We start from the raw sequence: 12,904 nt of genomic DNA, 5'->3' as shown, positions 1-12,904 counted from the left end.
TCGTTTGTTTTTTGTTGCTCATTGCCTTCATCCTCTCATGCATTTGAGAAAGAAATCAAGCCAATTTGCTCAGGTGTTTAAGGGTTAATAGCCTTCCCGAACATGCATGTGATATCCCGATGTTACAAAATCACTTCAATGTGCCCGCCTTATTTAGAGGAAAAACTGACCAATGGAAAGCGAATGTTGGTGATTGACAGGCAGTCTGTCCAATCAGCTTCAGCTGTTATGTGTGACTCACTGACAAACACACCTGCTCGGACACCCGCTTCCCGGACTCTCCTCAGCTGCCTGCCGCGCAGAAGCAGCGACCCGCCAACTCTCTCCGGTCGGCTGGGAAACTAATTAAACTACCGGGAACACCAACAGGCGGGTCGCCGAAGTCGTCGACTCGAATATTTTGCACGGACTAAACTCTTTATGGAAGCGGACGGCTTCTTGTCCCGGCGAACGTCCGTGGAAACACCGAGCGTTGACAGCCGGGTTTCGGGCGCTGCAGCCGGGGCAGAGTTTCGATGGCTGGGCGGCAGGCTTCTGGATGCAACGGGAGGATTTGTTGGGTCTCTTTCACCGAGAATGGCAGGGGAGCAGGACTTTTCCCCGGTGCTGCTTCGAGCAACTCCGGAGACCTCGATCTCCGTGGAGCCAGAAATAGACTATGAGGGGCTGCCTCAGGGAGCAGCCACCAGCACTCACATGCTGGCAGGAGCCGTGGCTGGGATCATGGAGCACTGCCTTATGTACCCAGTCGACTGTGTCAAGGTATTAAAAACACAAATATTCAATATTCTGCGTATGTAGAAATGCGTCCAGGCCCTGTTTATGTCACACTGAGCGGCTATTTAAGCGCAGAGCTAACGTAACAGCTAGGCCCGAACACAAGCCTGAGCTCGAGTAGGCTAAAAGCTAACAGCGGGGTAACCTTGCTAACAGAGGTCAGTTAACTAACCAACGTTACCTAAACAAGGAAATAACGCAACTAAATGTGGTAAGAGTGAAAATTCATACACGACTGGATATGTGTGTGTCGCAGTTCAGCTCTCATTTTAGTAGACGGTTGTGTAATAATAAACTGTCAGGTGCTTATTATCTCATTTTAGCTAACATGCTACATGCACTAGCCTGCTACCGCTTACAGCTCATGCGATGATTCCGTTATCGGACACAACCTTAAATGACATGTCTCTCTCCTGCTCTTCAGTGGCATCATAAATCTCAAATTTCACAGTTGTAATTCAATCAGACAGGGCCACATGTCACTAGCGTTTGAGAGCGACATTGTAAGTGCTTTTTTATTTCGAGTCCTACCACTTTTTAAACACATAATAATTAGTTTTTGGCAATATTTAGTGGTGCAGGAAGTATTCAGTTCCCGTAATTAAACAATAGTCCTAATACCACACTGAAAATGCTCCAATGACAGTAAAAGTCCAGCTTTGTAAATGTTACGTAGGTAAAACTAAGCATTATCAGGTAAGAATATCTCATATCTGTTTTGTATAAATTGTTGGGTAGATTAATTTATCATAAAATATTATAATTTATAAACTTTTTTATACAAAAACCATAAGTCATAAATTAACTAGTAACTAACGCTGTCAGATTAATGTAGTGAAGTAGTAGTAAGTAAAAGTATAAAGTGGCACAAAAGTTTTTTAAGTACATGTACCTTAAATTTGTATTTGGGCACTAAACTTGAGTAAATGTACTTAGTGACATTCTGCTACTGGAAGTATTGGTAAAGTAAGACCTGCCAAAAGCTGAAATAACAAGGATTTAGCATTTGCTGTGTGCACTAGGTGGAAAAAGAGGTTCAGCATCTAAACCTCATCTAGACAAACTAAACAAGTTAGCATAGGTCATCTTAACAAAGATGCATTATTATTTTATTATGATTACAGGACAACACTGAGAATTTAGTTTTCCAAACTGTCAAAAGATGTCATGTGGAAAGTCCACAGTGAAGAAATACTAGTAAATAATTAACATTGATGGGTCATGAGTCACTGGATCAGTGGCTGACAGTATAAATGGATAAATTCTTTGAAATAACATACCATGGCTTAGCAGAGGGGTGTGTGATACACCATTTTCTTATCAATCAGTCATATTTGCGTGTGTACATGTACTGTAAACCAATATAGATGACACAACTGGATAGTTTAATGATTACCCAACCATGACAGTTCATGTTCTTGAGTTACACGATATGTACTATTTCCTAAAAAAGAGTATGCAGCATGCTTACACTGCAGAAAGACTACAATAATAAATACATAAAATATCTTGTGATGCAGAATAAATTCATTTTATTTAGAGTGTAGTGTACAAATACACTGTCCCCATAATGCAGCATACAACAAAAATTGAAGAGCATACAAGTGGGGGGAAAAAAGAGAGAGGGGAAAAAAATTCTGGGAAGAGGTTTGCTTATGTGTACGTTTATGTTAGTTATTTCCTGTTGTACAAAACAGAGAAGGACATTAATTTCCTGTACACTGATTATGAAAACACTATTCTATATAGATAAGCATATTGGCACAGACTGTACACAATTGCAACACAGATACTCTGTGTCAAATGAGGAACCTTTTATTTGGCCTGAATATGAGCAACTCAAACTAACCACTCTTTTTGGACTTTGAAAGTTAACTCTCCAATCTTGCAACGATTGAACCTGAAACATAACTCAACCCTGGAGTTTTTTTTCCCTAAAAGCTATTGCACTGAGGCTATAACCCAGTTTTCACCACAAAGACCCACAAACTGGAATGGCGAATGACTTGTCAAAACTATCAGTCCCTTTAACATCTGAAATATGAGAACATTGGTTTGATTTCTTTCAAAAACAAAGGAAAAAACATTATGAGCAACTTGGCAAGAAATGTCCCGCAGACAAAATAATCTAAAAATAAGCTTGGCAGAATTATTGATAGTATCAAAAAATGATTGAAAATATCCAGAAAACTATATTTATGATTCTCATAATTATATATTTAGAAATATGTTACAGGAAAAAAAAGTGAGGTCATTTTTTTCCTTCCTTTTTTGTTTTTATTTTCTTTTCCTTGTTGCCTATTTTAAGTTAATTTTCATGTAACTTTTTAGTAATTTCTTGTTAATTTTTTGGCCAATTCTGTTAAGTTGCTTGTTGCCCTCTTCCCATGTTTATTGAAGAAATCAAGCCAAATTATTCAGGTTTCAAGGGTTAGAAGCAGTTATTTATGCCAAATGCAAATTATTCTTGGTGTCTACAGCTGGTCGCTCTTAGGACATTGGCACACATTGGTACTCTGTAATCCAGACTGTTGTTCAGTTCCTCGTGTTGTATCAGAAGATAAAGAACAAATGGTTCTCATTGGTCAATCTAACAATGCTCTTGTTCTCTACAAATTCCTAAATGATAAGCTCCTCCGGTTCATAGCACTTTTTGGCAAAATGGCCTCTAACCTGATCACTCCATTATTCACAAGGCCAGTTCCCATTGCAGACTGTTGCATCAGTCACATTATGCTCAGCAGGTTGCCTTGTTATGGGGCTGAAAATATTACTTTCTACTTGGATAGAAAACTTATTTCTGATTATCAAAAGTTTAAATTAAGATATATTGAATTTATGTTATTTGTCCTATTGTAATAGATAAATAATGGCATTTTAAAACATCACACAAGAACTTGTCAAAAAAGCATTAGTTTATATGCGGATTGTAATGTTGGTAGTTAAGGAACATCATTGTATGTTAAAACATCTTGCCATACACAAACGTTAACATGAGTTCCACATTTTTGAAAAATTAGGAACAATTTAACCTGTACTCCTGACTTCAAGCTAAGGACCAGCCATCAAAGGATGGCAGGTTATGAAATCTTGGTCAAACAAGAACCTACTTGGTTGATGTTTTGTTTGTCTTGTAAATGGTTGCCATGGACTGGATTTAAATTAGCACAAAATTAAGAAATGTGACTGCAGTTTAGGAGAAGACATTTTTTATTGGTCTGTTCTCCCATAATTTTTCAGTCCACGCCTCAGTCCATACTGTAGCTGCCTGTATCAGCCACGCTGTTGAAATAGGAGGAAGTGTGCTATATATATTTTTTTTAATGACAGCATCGTTTTGTGGTCAGCTTCCTTTATCCCAAGATTTCTCAATTTTTTACAGTCTTAGTTCCTTGTTGCTTCACAGCAGGTTGACCAACATTTCTATCTACGTCTTGTTTGTTCTTTTCACAAATTTCAAAGTCTATTTCCTCATTTCTTGAAAGTCTTTTACAGAGTTGCACCTCCAATAGCAGACTAATTTTAGAATTCAAATACATGTGAAATTGCACTCACATCTATTGCTGATGTTCTTCATCAATAAAATTTTAGTTTGGTAGAATATAATCTATTTTGAGATTGTTATAGTGACCCTAACCTGAGATTAAACCTTAAACATAATAATTTTCCTATTTGATATCATTGTCATGGTAATGTTGACAGCCAGTACTTAAATAAAGCCGTGGAAATTGGGTCAAATGCTACTGAAAGGTTTTGAAAATTCATTGTTAAATGTTATGTGTTGGTACCCTGTATTTATAAATCGTTTTTTCCATGTTGAAACAGTGTTAATCATTTACTTTTTATCAACCAGATTTTGGTCAAACACACTTAAAATGCCCTCTTTCAGGGTATTAGTGCATGGCTAAAACAACTCTTATAACATTATAAACCATACTTAAACATATTTTAACAAGATGTCCTGTTCCTTAATGTCCTATAGTAGAGTAAGCAAACACCTGTGTTTCTATTACTGACTGATAAGCAGCAGGTGTGTCGTACCACTTACAAAACACTGATCTGCTAGACATAACTAGACAGAAAGAAACATTTTTCATCACAAATAGAAAATACAGACTTAGGCCTCACTGTTTCAAACTTGGCAGGAAATAAATTGTTTTCTCCGCAATGACAGCAATGACACGTCAAATTCCAGGACATGGGCGTGACGATGATGTCTGTAAAGACACATGCATGTTACAGATCTACTTCCTTGTAGATTGGTTTGTTGCTTCCCGTAACAGTGTGATAGCAAAGAATAATGGGATGTTTAATATAAAATTGTTCATTGTAAGTTTCGTCTTACTATGAAATAGTCATTTTCTCAAATAGTGGTGAGACACCAACAGGAATAATATTAAAGAGAAAGATGAACGACATTTGGTACAAAGATAAAAATAAAACACTGGCACTGTCCTTGTAATGGCAATGACCCAGCGAATGATATCTGTTATTTCACTCATGAGACTTGCTTGACCAACTTGAGCGCAGAGACAAACTGCAGCTCTGCAGGCTGCGTGGACAGTATATGTTAACAGTATTACTCCTTCGCCATCCAGTCAAATCAAAGATCTTTTGTTACTAAGTGAGGTTTGAGCCAGCTGTGGTTGCCAGGTTGAAGATTAATATTTAGTTGCAGATGTTAGTGTCTGTCATCCTGCAGGCCAATTGCAAACCAAAAGAAGTATTTCACCAAAATAAAGAAGGCCCTCACATGAAACTAGGCTGTCTATGCAGTAGAAAAATGCAAATGTCTTTGAAATTGGTGCAACATAAACAGAAAAAAACAGAGAAAAGTAATGTGGGCAGGTCTGTGTGAAAAAATGGCGGCCAACCAGTTCTGGTATCACAGTTATGCGGTAAGCTAATGTTTCTGAAAACATCTGAGGCAATACATACGCAACTCCGTAACAGAATCTTGCTTTATATTTGATCAGCTATATACTCTTTGAGTAAGTGGTGGTGGAGGTTGGTGGGCAATACGAAAATGCAGAAGTGCAGACTGAAGTTCCATCAACAGCCCCAAGAGCCAACAAAATGCTGCCAAATGACATAAATTACATAATCTGGAAACAAGGCACTGGTTAGATGGAGGACAGTTTCTACCCACAACAGGCAGGTTTCCATTTACCCTCAAACTGTGCAATTTTAAATTGCTAATATAAAATCCGCCTAAAGGAAACATGTCAGTTTTGAAAAAATACCCATTTATGGCAAAAAAGTTTTTACGCTTGCGTAAGGTGGTATTTCAGTCGATTCAAAAAAAGATATATTTTGCCCTATTTCAGTGGAAACACTTTTTTGGCCTTAATAGGTCACATGATGCACTTGTTGGTAGGAACTGGCTCCCTCATGATGCAGCAGGAGCCACAAGAGCTGTTATTGCATTTCATAACTCTTCAAACGTTGAGCGGATCTTCCAGAAGTTTTGAATCCACGATTCCTCTGTGGATTCATGGACTATCACCTCATAGAAATCCCTCATATGTGGTCACTCCCACAAGGGTGAAGTATCCCTTTTAGAGACACAGAGAACATGCAGTAGAACTATAACGGAAATACTAGTAATCCACAAAATAAAGTAATAATGCAAAGTACCTTTTGAAGGCACAGAAATCACCACAGCTACCAAAGTTGAAAACAACTCCTGTTCAGATGTTGTGGCGTCAAACACTGCATATATTTAACATGGACTCCTTCACCTCCCCTTGGCAATTCGTAATACGTAACACCATATGCCACATTCATGAGTCAATAACTCCATCCCGATATTTGCCTTTTAGCAGTCATTTGCATGACTGAGGTCCTCGTGATTTTTATATCTTGACAAATGCAGCTTTAAAATAGCTCCAGCTGTCTTGTTTGCATGCAAGCTTCGGCTGCTGTACTTCCCCAGAGTCTAAATAAGATTTATGTCAAGATACTGGGTTACCATGTGAAAAAGTGGCATTAACGCCAAGCCCTCTGTTTTGTTATTTATTCACTGACACCTGACTCTGGTTTTGGTGGAGCTGTCTGGCTCTTGGATTAAGCAATCTCCCCGCTTGGCCCTCCAAAACCTAAAAAAGACAAAATACCACCAGACTTGAATACACAGCTCATATCCTGGATGACTGGGCACATTCCATGTGAGTTACCATTTCCCAGAAGCGGGGCGCAGGAAAGTCCGTGCACTAAGCTTTCGGGAGGCAGCCGTTCTCCCTCCTCTGCTGTAAATATTTACCCTGTGGGGAGGGTGTAGGCAGGGGCAATTTACTTGCCGTTATGAAAAATTTTAAGATTGCGCCATCTTGGTTTGGAGATTCTGGGTTTTGTTCTTAGCTCTGGTATTTGGTGGCTTCATTCAGCCATGCACAGATTCACTGATGTTCCTTGTTCATTAGCAAACACTACTTCTTATCTGAGCAATGCAAGTGGTAGGCTGCGTTTTGTTATGCACCACTTCCTGCCTGCGTACACCACTCGCAGTTCTCGTGTGGTCTGTGGCTGGCGACCTTGACTGCAGTCGCTTGTGTCTAAGTTTAAAATCAAAGTCGTAAACATCTTAAATGTGTGGGCTGAAGTTCTTGTTGTCAGACCGAGATGTAGACTCTTCAGGGACACAAACTACTTGAAATTGGGACACACTGTGGTGAAACAGTGGTGAAACTGCTTCCTGTTGTGGTTTTCAAGCTTGTTTTGTCTACTGTTTTCATTATCAATCATCTTGTATAAGAAATATCAGGACACTTGACATCCTGAGTTTTGATATGCATGTTATTCAAACTCTGTATGCAATAATATAACTCTGTATGCAAACTGTATGCAATAATATGAATATGTTTGAAAATGCAAATTGTTCTGTTCTCATTCTGTAAGAACATCAGACGCATGTCAAAAGAATTAAAAAGTTTTGAATTATTATGAGAACTTTGCAGATTCTCTGTGGAAATAATTTGGATTAAAATGTTATTTTTATGTGTGCTTGTTTCTCTCACAGACTCGCATGCAGAGCCTGCACCCCGAGCCCGGAGCGCGCTACAGGAACGTGATGGACGCCCTGCGGCAGATTGTGCGGACCGAGGGCGTGTGGCGGCCAATCCGAGGTGTAAATGTGCTGGCGGTGGGGGCGGGGCCTGCCCATGCGCTCTACTTTGCCTGTTACGAAAAGATCAAGTTCACGCTAAGTGATGCCATTCATCCCGGAACCAACAGCCACTTTGCAAATGGTAAGATGTGCTTTTCATTCCTCATTTTTTGATAATTTTGGCTGTGTTCATGCATCTTTTGGCATAGATTTTGACAAGATTGTGTATTTTTGTTTAATCCTGCAATTTCCAGCTCAGCTCCTACAAAAAGTCTAAAATACACTGTGTTAACAAAATTGTTACATTCATATTGTTAAGTGCAAAAATGTGCCATTGAATCCAATTCAAACTGTAATTTTTGATTCCACAGCCAAGAAAAGCATAAAAACATGCATTGTATTATTTCTGGGTGTCGTCTGGGCTTTTGCCTTGGAATTTGTAATTTCTGCCATTTACATTTTTTTTTACCATATTTGAAATATGGAAAAAAGGCCTGCTTTTTCCACTAGGTTCACTGTAACAGTCAATGTTGCTGCTAATCATTGACATATCCCAGACTGTGATAAAAGAAAAAATCCACTTTGCATAAAGCATATTGAAAATAGTTCATTTTTTGTGTATTTTAAATCTAATAACGTAGTGGCATCATGACAAAAACCTGCAATTTAAAGGATTTAAATTATTAAAATGAATGAAAAAAAATATTTATATTTGGAACTGATGTTGGTTAAAATAATTCACTAAATGAAAGTAGAAAATAGTAATATATAATAATTTTTAAAGCCTGATTTTGAAAAAGCACGTTTTGTGCACAAAGTGATACAGTGATTCTCAGTTTGTTTATAAGCGAGAAGGTTGTTGTGGTTGAGGCTTTAACTTCCTCCGCTGTTTTCTCTGTTCTGCAGGCGTGGCGGGCTGCATGGCCACGGTGCTGCACGACGCCACCATGAACCCAGCCGAAGGTAACACCTCCTGTTCTTTGCCTCTATTAGCCCACCTGACACACACACACACACACACACACACACACACACACGACGTACATTCTGCACAGTAAAGACTTACTGTTGTTCACAGACTCTTATAGAAAATCCCTCTGATGGTGCTGTTCTACCATCAAGACACTTGGTGGAGCTGCAGACTCTGAGATGTGTCACTGAAAAGCCTTTAACCTAAATGTTACAGAAACAAATCAGTCCATCAGAGCCATATTCACTTTGAAATTTGTTTTTACAAAATAGTCAGAATGCGTAATTTATAAAGATTTAATATATTTTGCATTATTTGAAAAAAATAAGTTCCTTAACAAAATTTATTCATAATTTAATGGTAATCTTAATATTTCTTAAAATACATAAGATTCTTACAGGATGTCTGCAGGTCCTTTTAATGTCTTAAGTACATTATACGAATAATAGGCCTTTAAAGTAATTGCATTGTCTGAAGTCCCTATGCAATGAAAAATTCATTTCCCCGGTTTGAATCCAATGTCTCAGTGTTCATTGATCATTTATCTCCCATTATATGCCAGATTTATGAAGAATTCATTATCAAGAGTATTTTTACGAAAGATCCCGTCTTTTCTCTTTCTGTAGAACAGTTGCAGTTGTTAAACTCATCCGGCACTCAGGTGTTTTTACAAAGGTCGGCCCATCAAGAGACTCTTGGCGGCCAGCAAGCCACACCGGTCATATAAACGGTCTGTGGGTTGTTGTAGCTAATCGAGATTCAGGCTTGAGATGGGAAGAGGTGTGTGACTGGATAGCAGGGAGCAAAACCTTTGTTTTCATTTCCAAATCCAATGTTAAGGATTTGATTTAAATCTCTTCTGTGACTGTGCACCTCTCAAATATTCTGTTTCACTGGAAAAATGTGTCACAGTTTAAATTATACATCTTCTAGTTTCTTTGTGACAAAATGAGTCAAACCTTTCTGTGTAAAAGTCCACATTTCATATGTTAGAAATGTTAAAACCTTCCTCTGAACCTGATAGTTTGCACTTACACGTGCTCGTTGGTAAAATATAGATTAGCCTAACTCACTCAAATAACCATATTCTTTCATCAAACTTACCTCTGCAAGGGACCACAGATATGATACTGACCAGCGATGTTTGAAAGAGTCAAGATCCGTCTTAAATAGGGTTAAAAAGAATCTTAAAGGATGAGTGGATGGATGGATGCATAGACAGAAACGGATGTGTGGACAAATGGATGGATAAATGGATGGACGGATGACGCATGGACAGATGGATGGATGGATGGATGGATGGATGGATGGATGGATGGATAAGGGGCTGATCACATCGAGACGCATCACGCATCTGGTCAAAAATTGACACTGACGAGTGGTGCGACTCTGCACCTTGAGCTAAAAAGTTGAAAATATTTTTAACTTTTATGCGTGCCCCAAAATTGTCAGAAAAAACACATCACTCAGCAGCAAGAGAGGAGCGCCCGACAGGTGCGCTGTACCCCAGGGAACAGTGGTTTTGCTGGCGAGGCTTTTCTAGCAACGCGTCTCTGTGTGATCGTCCCCTAAGACGACAAGAAGCACATTCTGATGAACGAAAGGCTTATTAAATATGATTAAAGGAGTCGTTATGTTTCTATTCTTCTATGTTAAAGAATTTGGCTTTTAATGATTCTGTTTAACAGGTTTTTATTTTTTGTTTGTGTTCAACTCGTTGTTGCTATTTATTGTATTAAGAAAAAAATGTCTTTGAGGCAACACTTGGTTACTCTTCCCTTTCTTTCTAGTGTTCCTTTATTTCAGTCCCATGTTGAATCTTGTAAAATATGTAATTGGGTTTTTCCCCTCTTTTCCCTCCTCAGTTGTGAAACAGAGAATGCAGATGTTTAACTCTCCGTACCGTGGCGTGCTTGACTGTGTGGGCTCTTTGTTGAGGCACGACGGCCCGGCCGCTTTCTACCGAAGCTACACCACCCAGCTGACCATGAACATACCGTTCCAGGCGCTCCACTTCATGACCTACGAGTACCTCCAGGAGCTCCTCAACCCCCACAGACAGTACAACCCTTCCTCTCACGTTGTGTCGGGCGCGCTGGCCGGAGCTCTGGCCGCCGCTGCCACCACTCCTCTCGACGTCTGCAAGACCCTCCTCAACACTCAGGAGGCTCAGACCATACATGTGATCCAGGCCGAGGCTGCAGCGGCCGGAGCGGTTGGTGCAGCCGCCGCCACCGGCAGCCGCCACATCTCTGGTCTTGGCGAGGCATTTCGGACGGTGTACAGAATGGGAGGCATGCCGGCCTTCTTTAAAGGCGTCCAAGCCCGGATCATCTACCAGATGCCCTCCACAGCCATCAGCTGGTCCGTCTACGAGTTCTTCAAATACATCATCACCAAGCGCCAGCACGAGAGGCGGCTGCGTGGAGATCGTGACGGCGACAAATGACCACCTGGCAGTAGGATCGAGTATTGGCAACACAAAGGGTTATTGCACCGTACCGAACACGGTTATCGGTATTGATCACTAAACATCTAAAGGTTTGAAAAGCTCCAGAATTTTAGATTCTTTGAGCAAACTTTTTATTTTGTTTACTGAGATCTATGAAGCGCGGTCGGATCTAGTTAATAGCAGGGGAGGGAACGTACAACTTTAGAGAACAGCTTGTCAGGAATACTTTACTTATTTTATGTGGGGTTGACAAAATATCCCTCAGTGCGCATTGGTAAGAAAAGAGCCTTTAGATGGCTGACAGGAAGTCGTGATTCCCTAAATTGCAATGCTTTAACTATTTTTCACTAGTGTTCAATTTGAAAGGCTCCCTGTATTGGCTTTCAAAAAGCTTCTTATTTATAAAGCAAAGTTGAATTTTGCCATTTAAACAAAGAAACGCTCGCGTCTCATCAACCACCTTTAGTGCATTTTAGACTGTTTGTTTTGGCTCTGAACTCAAGTGCGTTGGATTAAAAATAACTGATGTTAAAGTGCTGATTTAGAGCTTTAATTTGAGGGTGTTAACATTCACTTTAAATGAACTGTGTAGAAATTGTAGCATTTTTTATACAAACCCCACAAATGGATAAAAAAGGGCTAGAAATCCTACACTTGAAACTGATTTGAAATTCAGTACTTTAACCTCATGCTTGCAATCCAGTGTTTTTGAGTACAGCGCCAAAACAAAAAAAAAAGAATTTAAGAACTGGGTTAATGTCTCTCTCTTCACTGCACATGTTGCACTTTTGGAAAGTATGAACTACCATATTCTGACCACAGGGGGGCGCACAGCTCAAACATTTAACAACTGGACAAACTCGTGGAGGTTACAGAATCAGCAATATACAATTAATTTAATAAAACTTGTGATGTAAAGTAACGCTCCACTCAGAGGAAGGAGCAAAAATATATTAAAGACGATTTATTTTGAAAGAAAAGGAATAACTTAAAATTCTAAATTAGTTTTGGATTGAAAAATACTCAAGGATTTAACAGTGGAGCAGGTGTGTGTGTGTGTGTGTGTGTGTGTGTGTGTGTGTGTGTGTGTGTGTGTGTGTGTGTGTGTGTGTGTGTGTGTGTGTGTGTGTGTGTGTGTGTGTGTGTGTGTGTGTGTGTGTGTGTGTGTGTGTGTGTGTGTTTTTTTTTTTACAGGGACTGGATGAGTGCCACAGAGCTCAGCGGCGACTTAAACTCAACTCAGGCCTGTCACAATAACTACTTTTGTGGGACGAAAAATAATTTCGATAATCCATATTTTTGTCGATAGACCATTTTATGTCACTATTATATCATAATATCATAATCATAAAAATACACCCTTTCAAACAGCAATTTTATGAAGAATATTCAGACATTGGAATTTGAATACAAAAAATATAAAGCATATTTTTAAAAAAGTAGTTAAAATACAAGAAAGTTCAGATGAAATTATTGTACCTTTTTAAAGAAGTAGCTCCAAATTGTCTTTGAAATGCAGGATTTCCCCACATATCCATTTATTTGTGGTGATTTGCCACAATTAAAACATCTGCTGCAGCGTATTGATTTTATATTGAAG

At 39.2% G+C, this 12,904-nt stretch overlaps 1 protein-coding gene across 1 annotated transcript; it reads left to right on the top strand.

Moving 5' to 3' along the window:
- The first annotated feature begins 280 nt into the window (after positions 1 to 280).
- Positions 281 to 12,409, top strand: LOC121942542 (mitoferrin-2-like). Its single transcript, XM_042485778.1, has 4 exons — positions 281 to 762; positions 7,796 to 8,024; positions 8,789 to 8,845; positions 10,718 to 12,409. The coding sequence occupies exons 1-4, from the start codon at positions 421 to 423 to the stop codon at positions 11,299 to 11,301; spliced, it is 1,212 nt and encodes a 403-aa protein (XP_042341712.1). The 5' UTR covers positions 281 to 420; the 3' UTR covers positions 11,302 to 12,409.
- The last annotated feature ends 495 nt before the right edge of the window (positions 12,410 to 12,904 follow it).

This window comes from Plectropomus leopardus, chromosome 4, assembly GCF_008729295.1.
Source record: "Plectropomus leopardus isolate mb chromosome 4, YSFRI_Pleo_2.0, whole genome shotgun sequence".
Lineage (NCBI taxonomy): Eukaryota > Metazoa > Chordata > Actinopteri > Perciformes > Serranidae > Plectropomus > Plectropomus leopardus.
Note: the sequence above shows the minus strand (reverse complement) of the source record. Positions and strands in the feature narration are given on the sequence as shown.

Bases quoted from the DNA above. Each gene is read 5' to 3' on its own strand.
- LOC121942542 (XM_042485778.1), top strand. From the start codon at position 421: ATGGAAGCGGACGGCTTCTTGTCCCGGCGAACGTCCGTGGAAACACCG. The intron at 8,025-8,788 runs GTAAGATGTGCT...TCTGTTCTGCAG, and splicing joins CAACAGCCACTTTGCAAATG to GCGTGGCGGGCTGCATGGCC. The intron at 8,846-10,717 runs GTAACACCTCCT...TTCCCTCCTCAG, and splicing joins CACCATGAACCCAGCCGAAG to TTGTGAAACAGAGAATGCAG.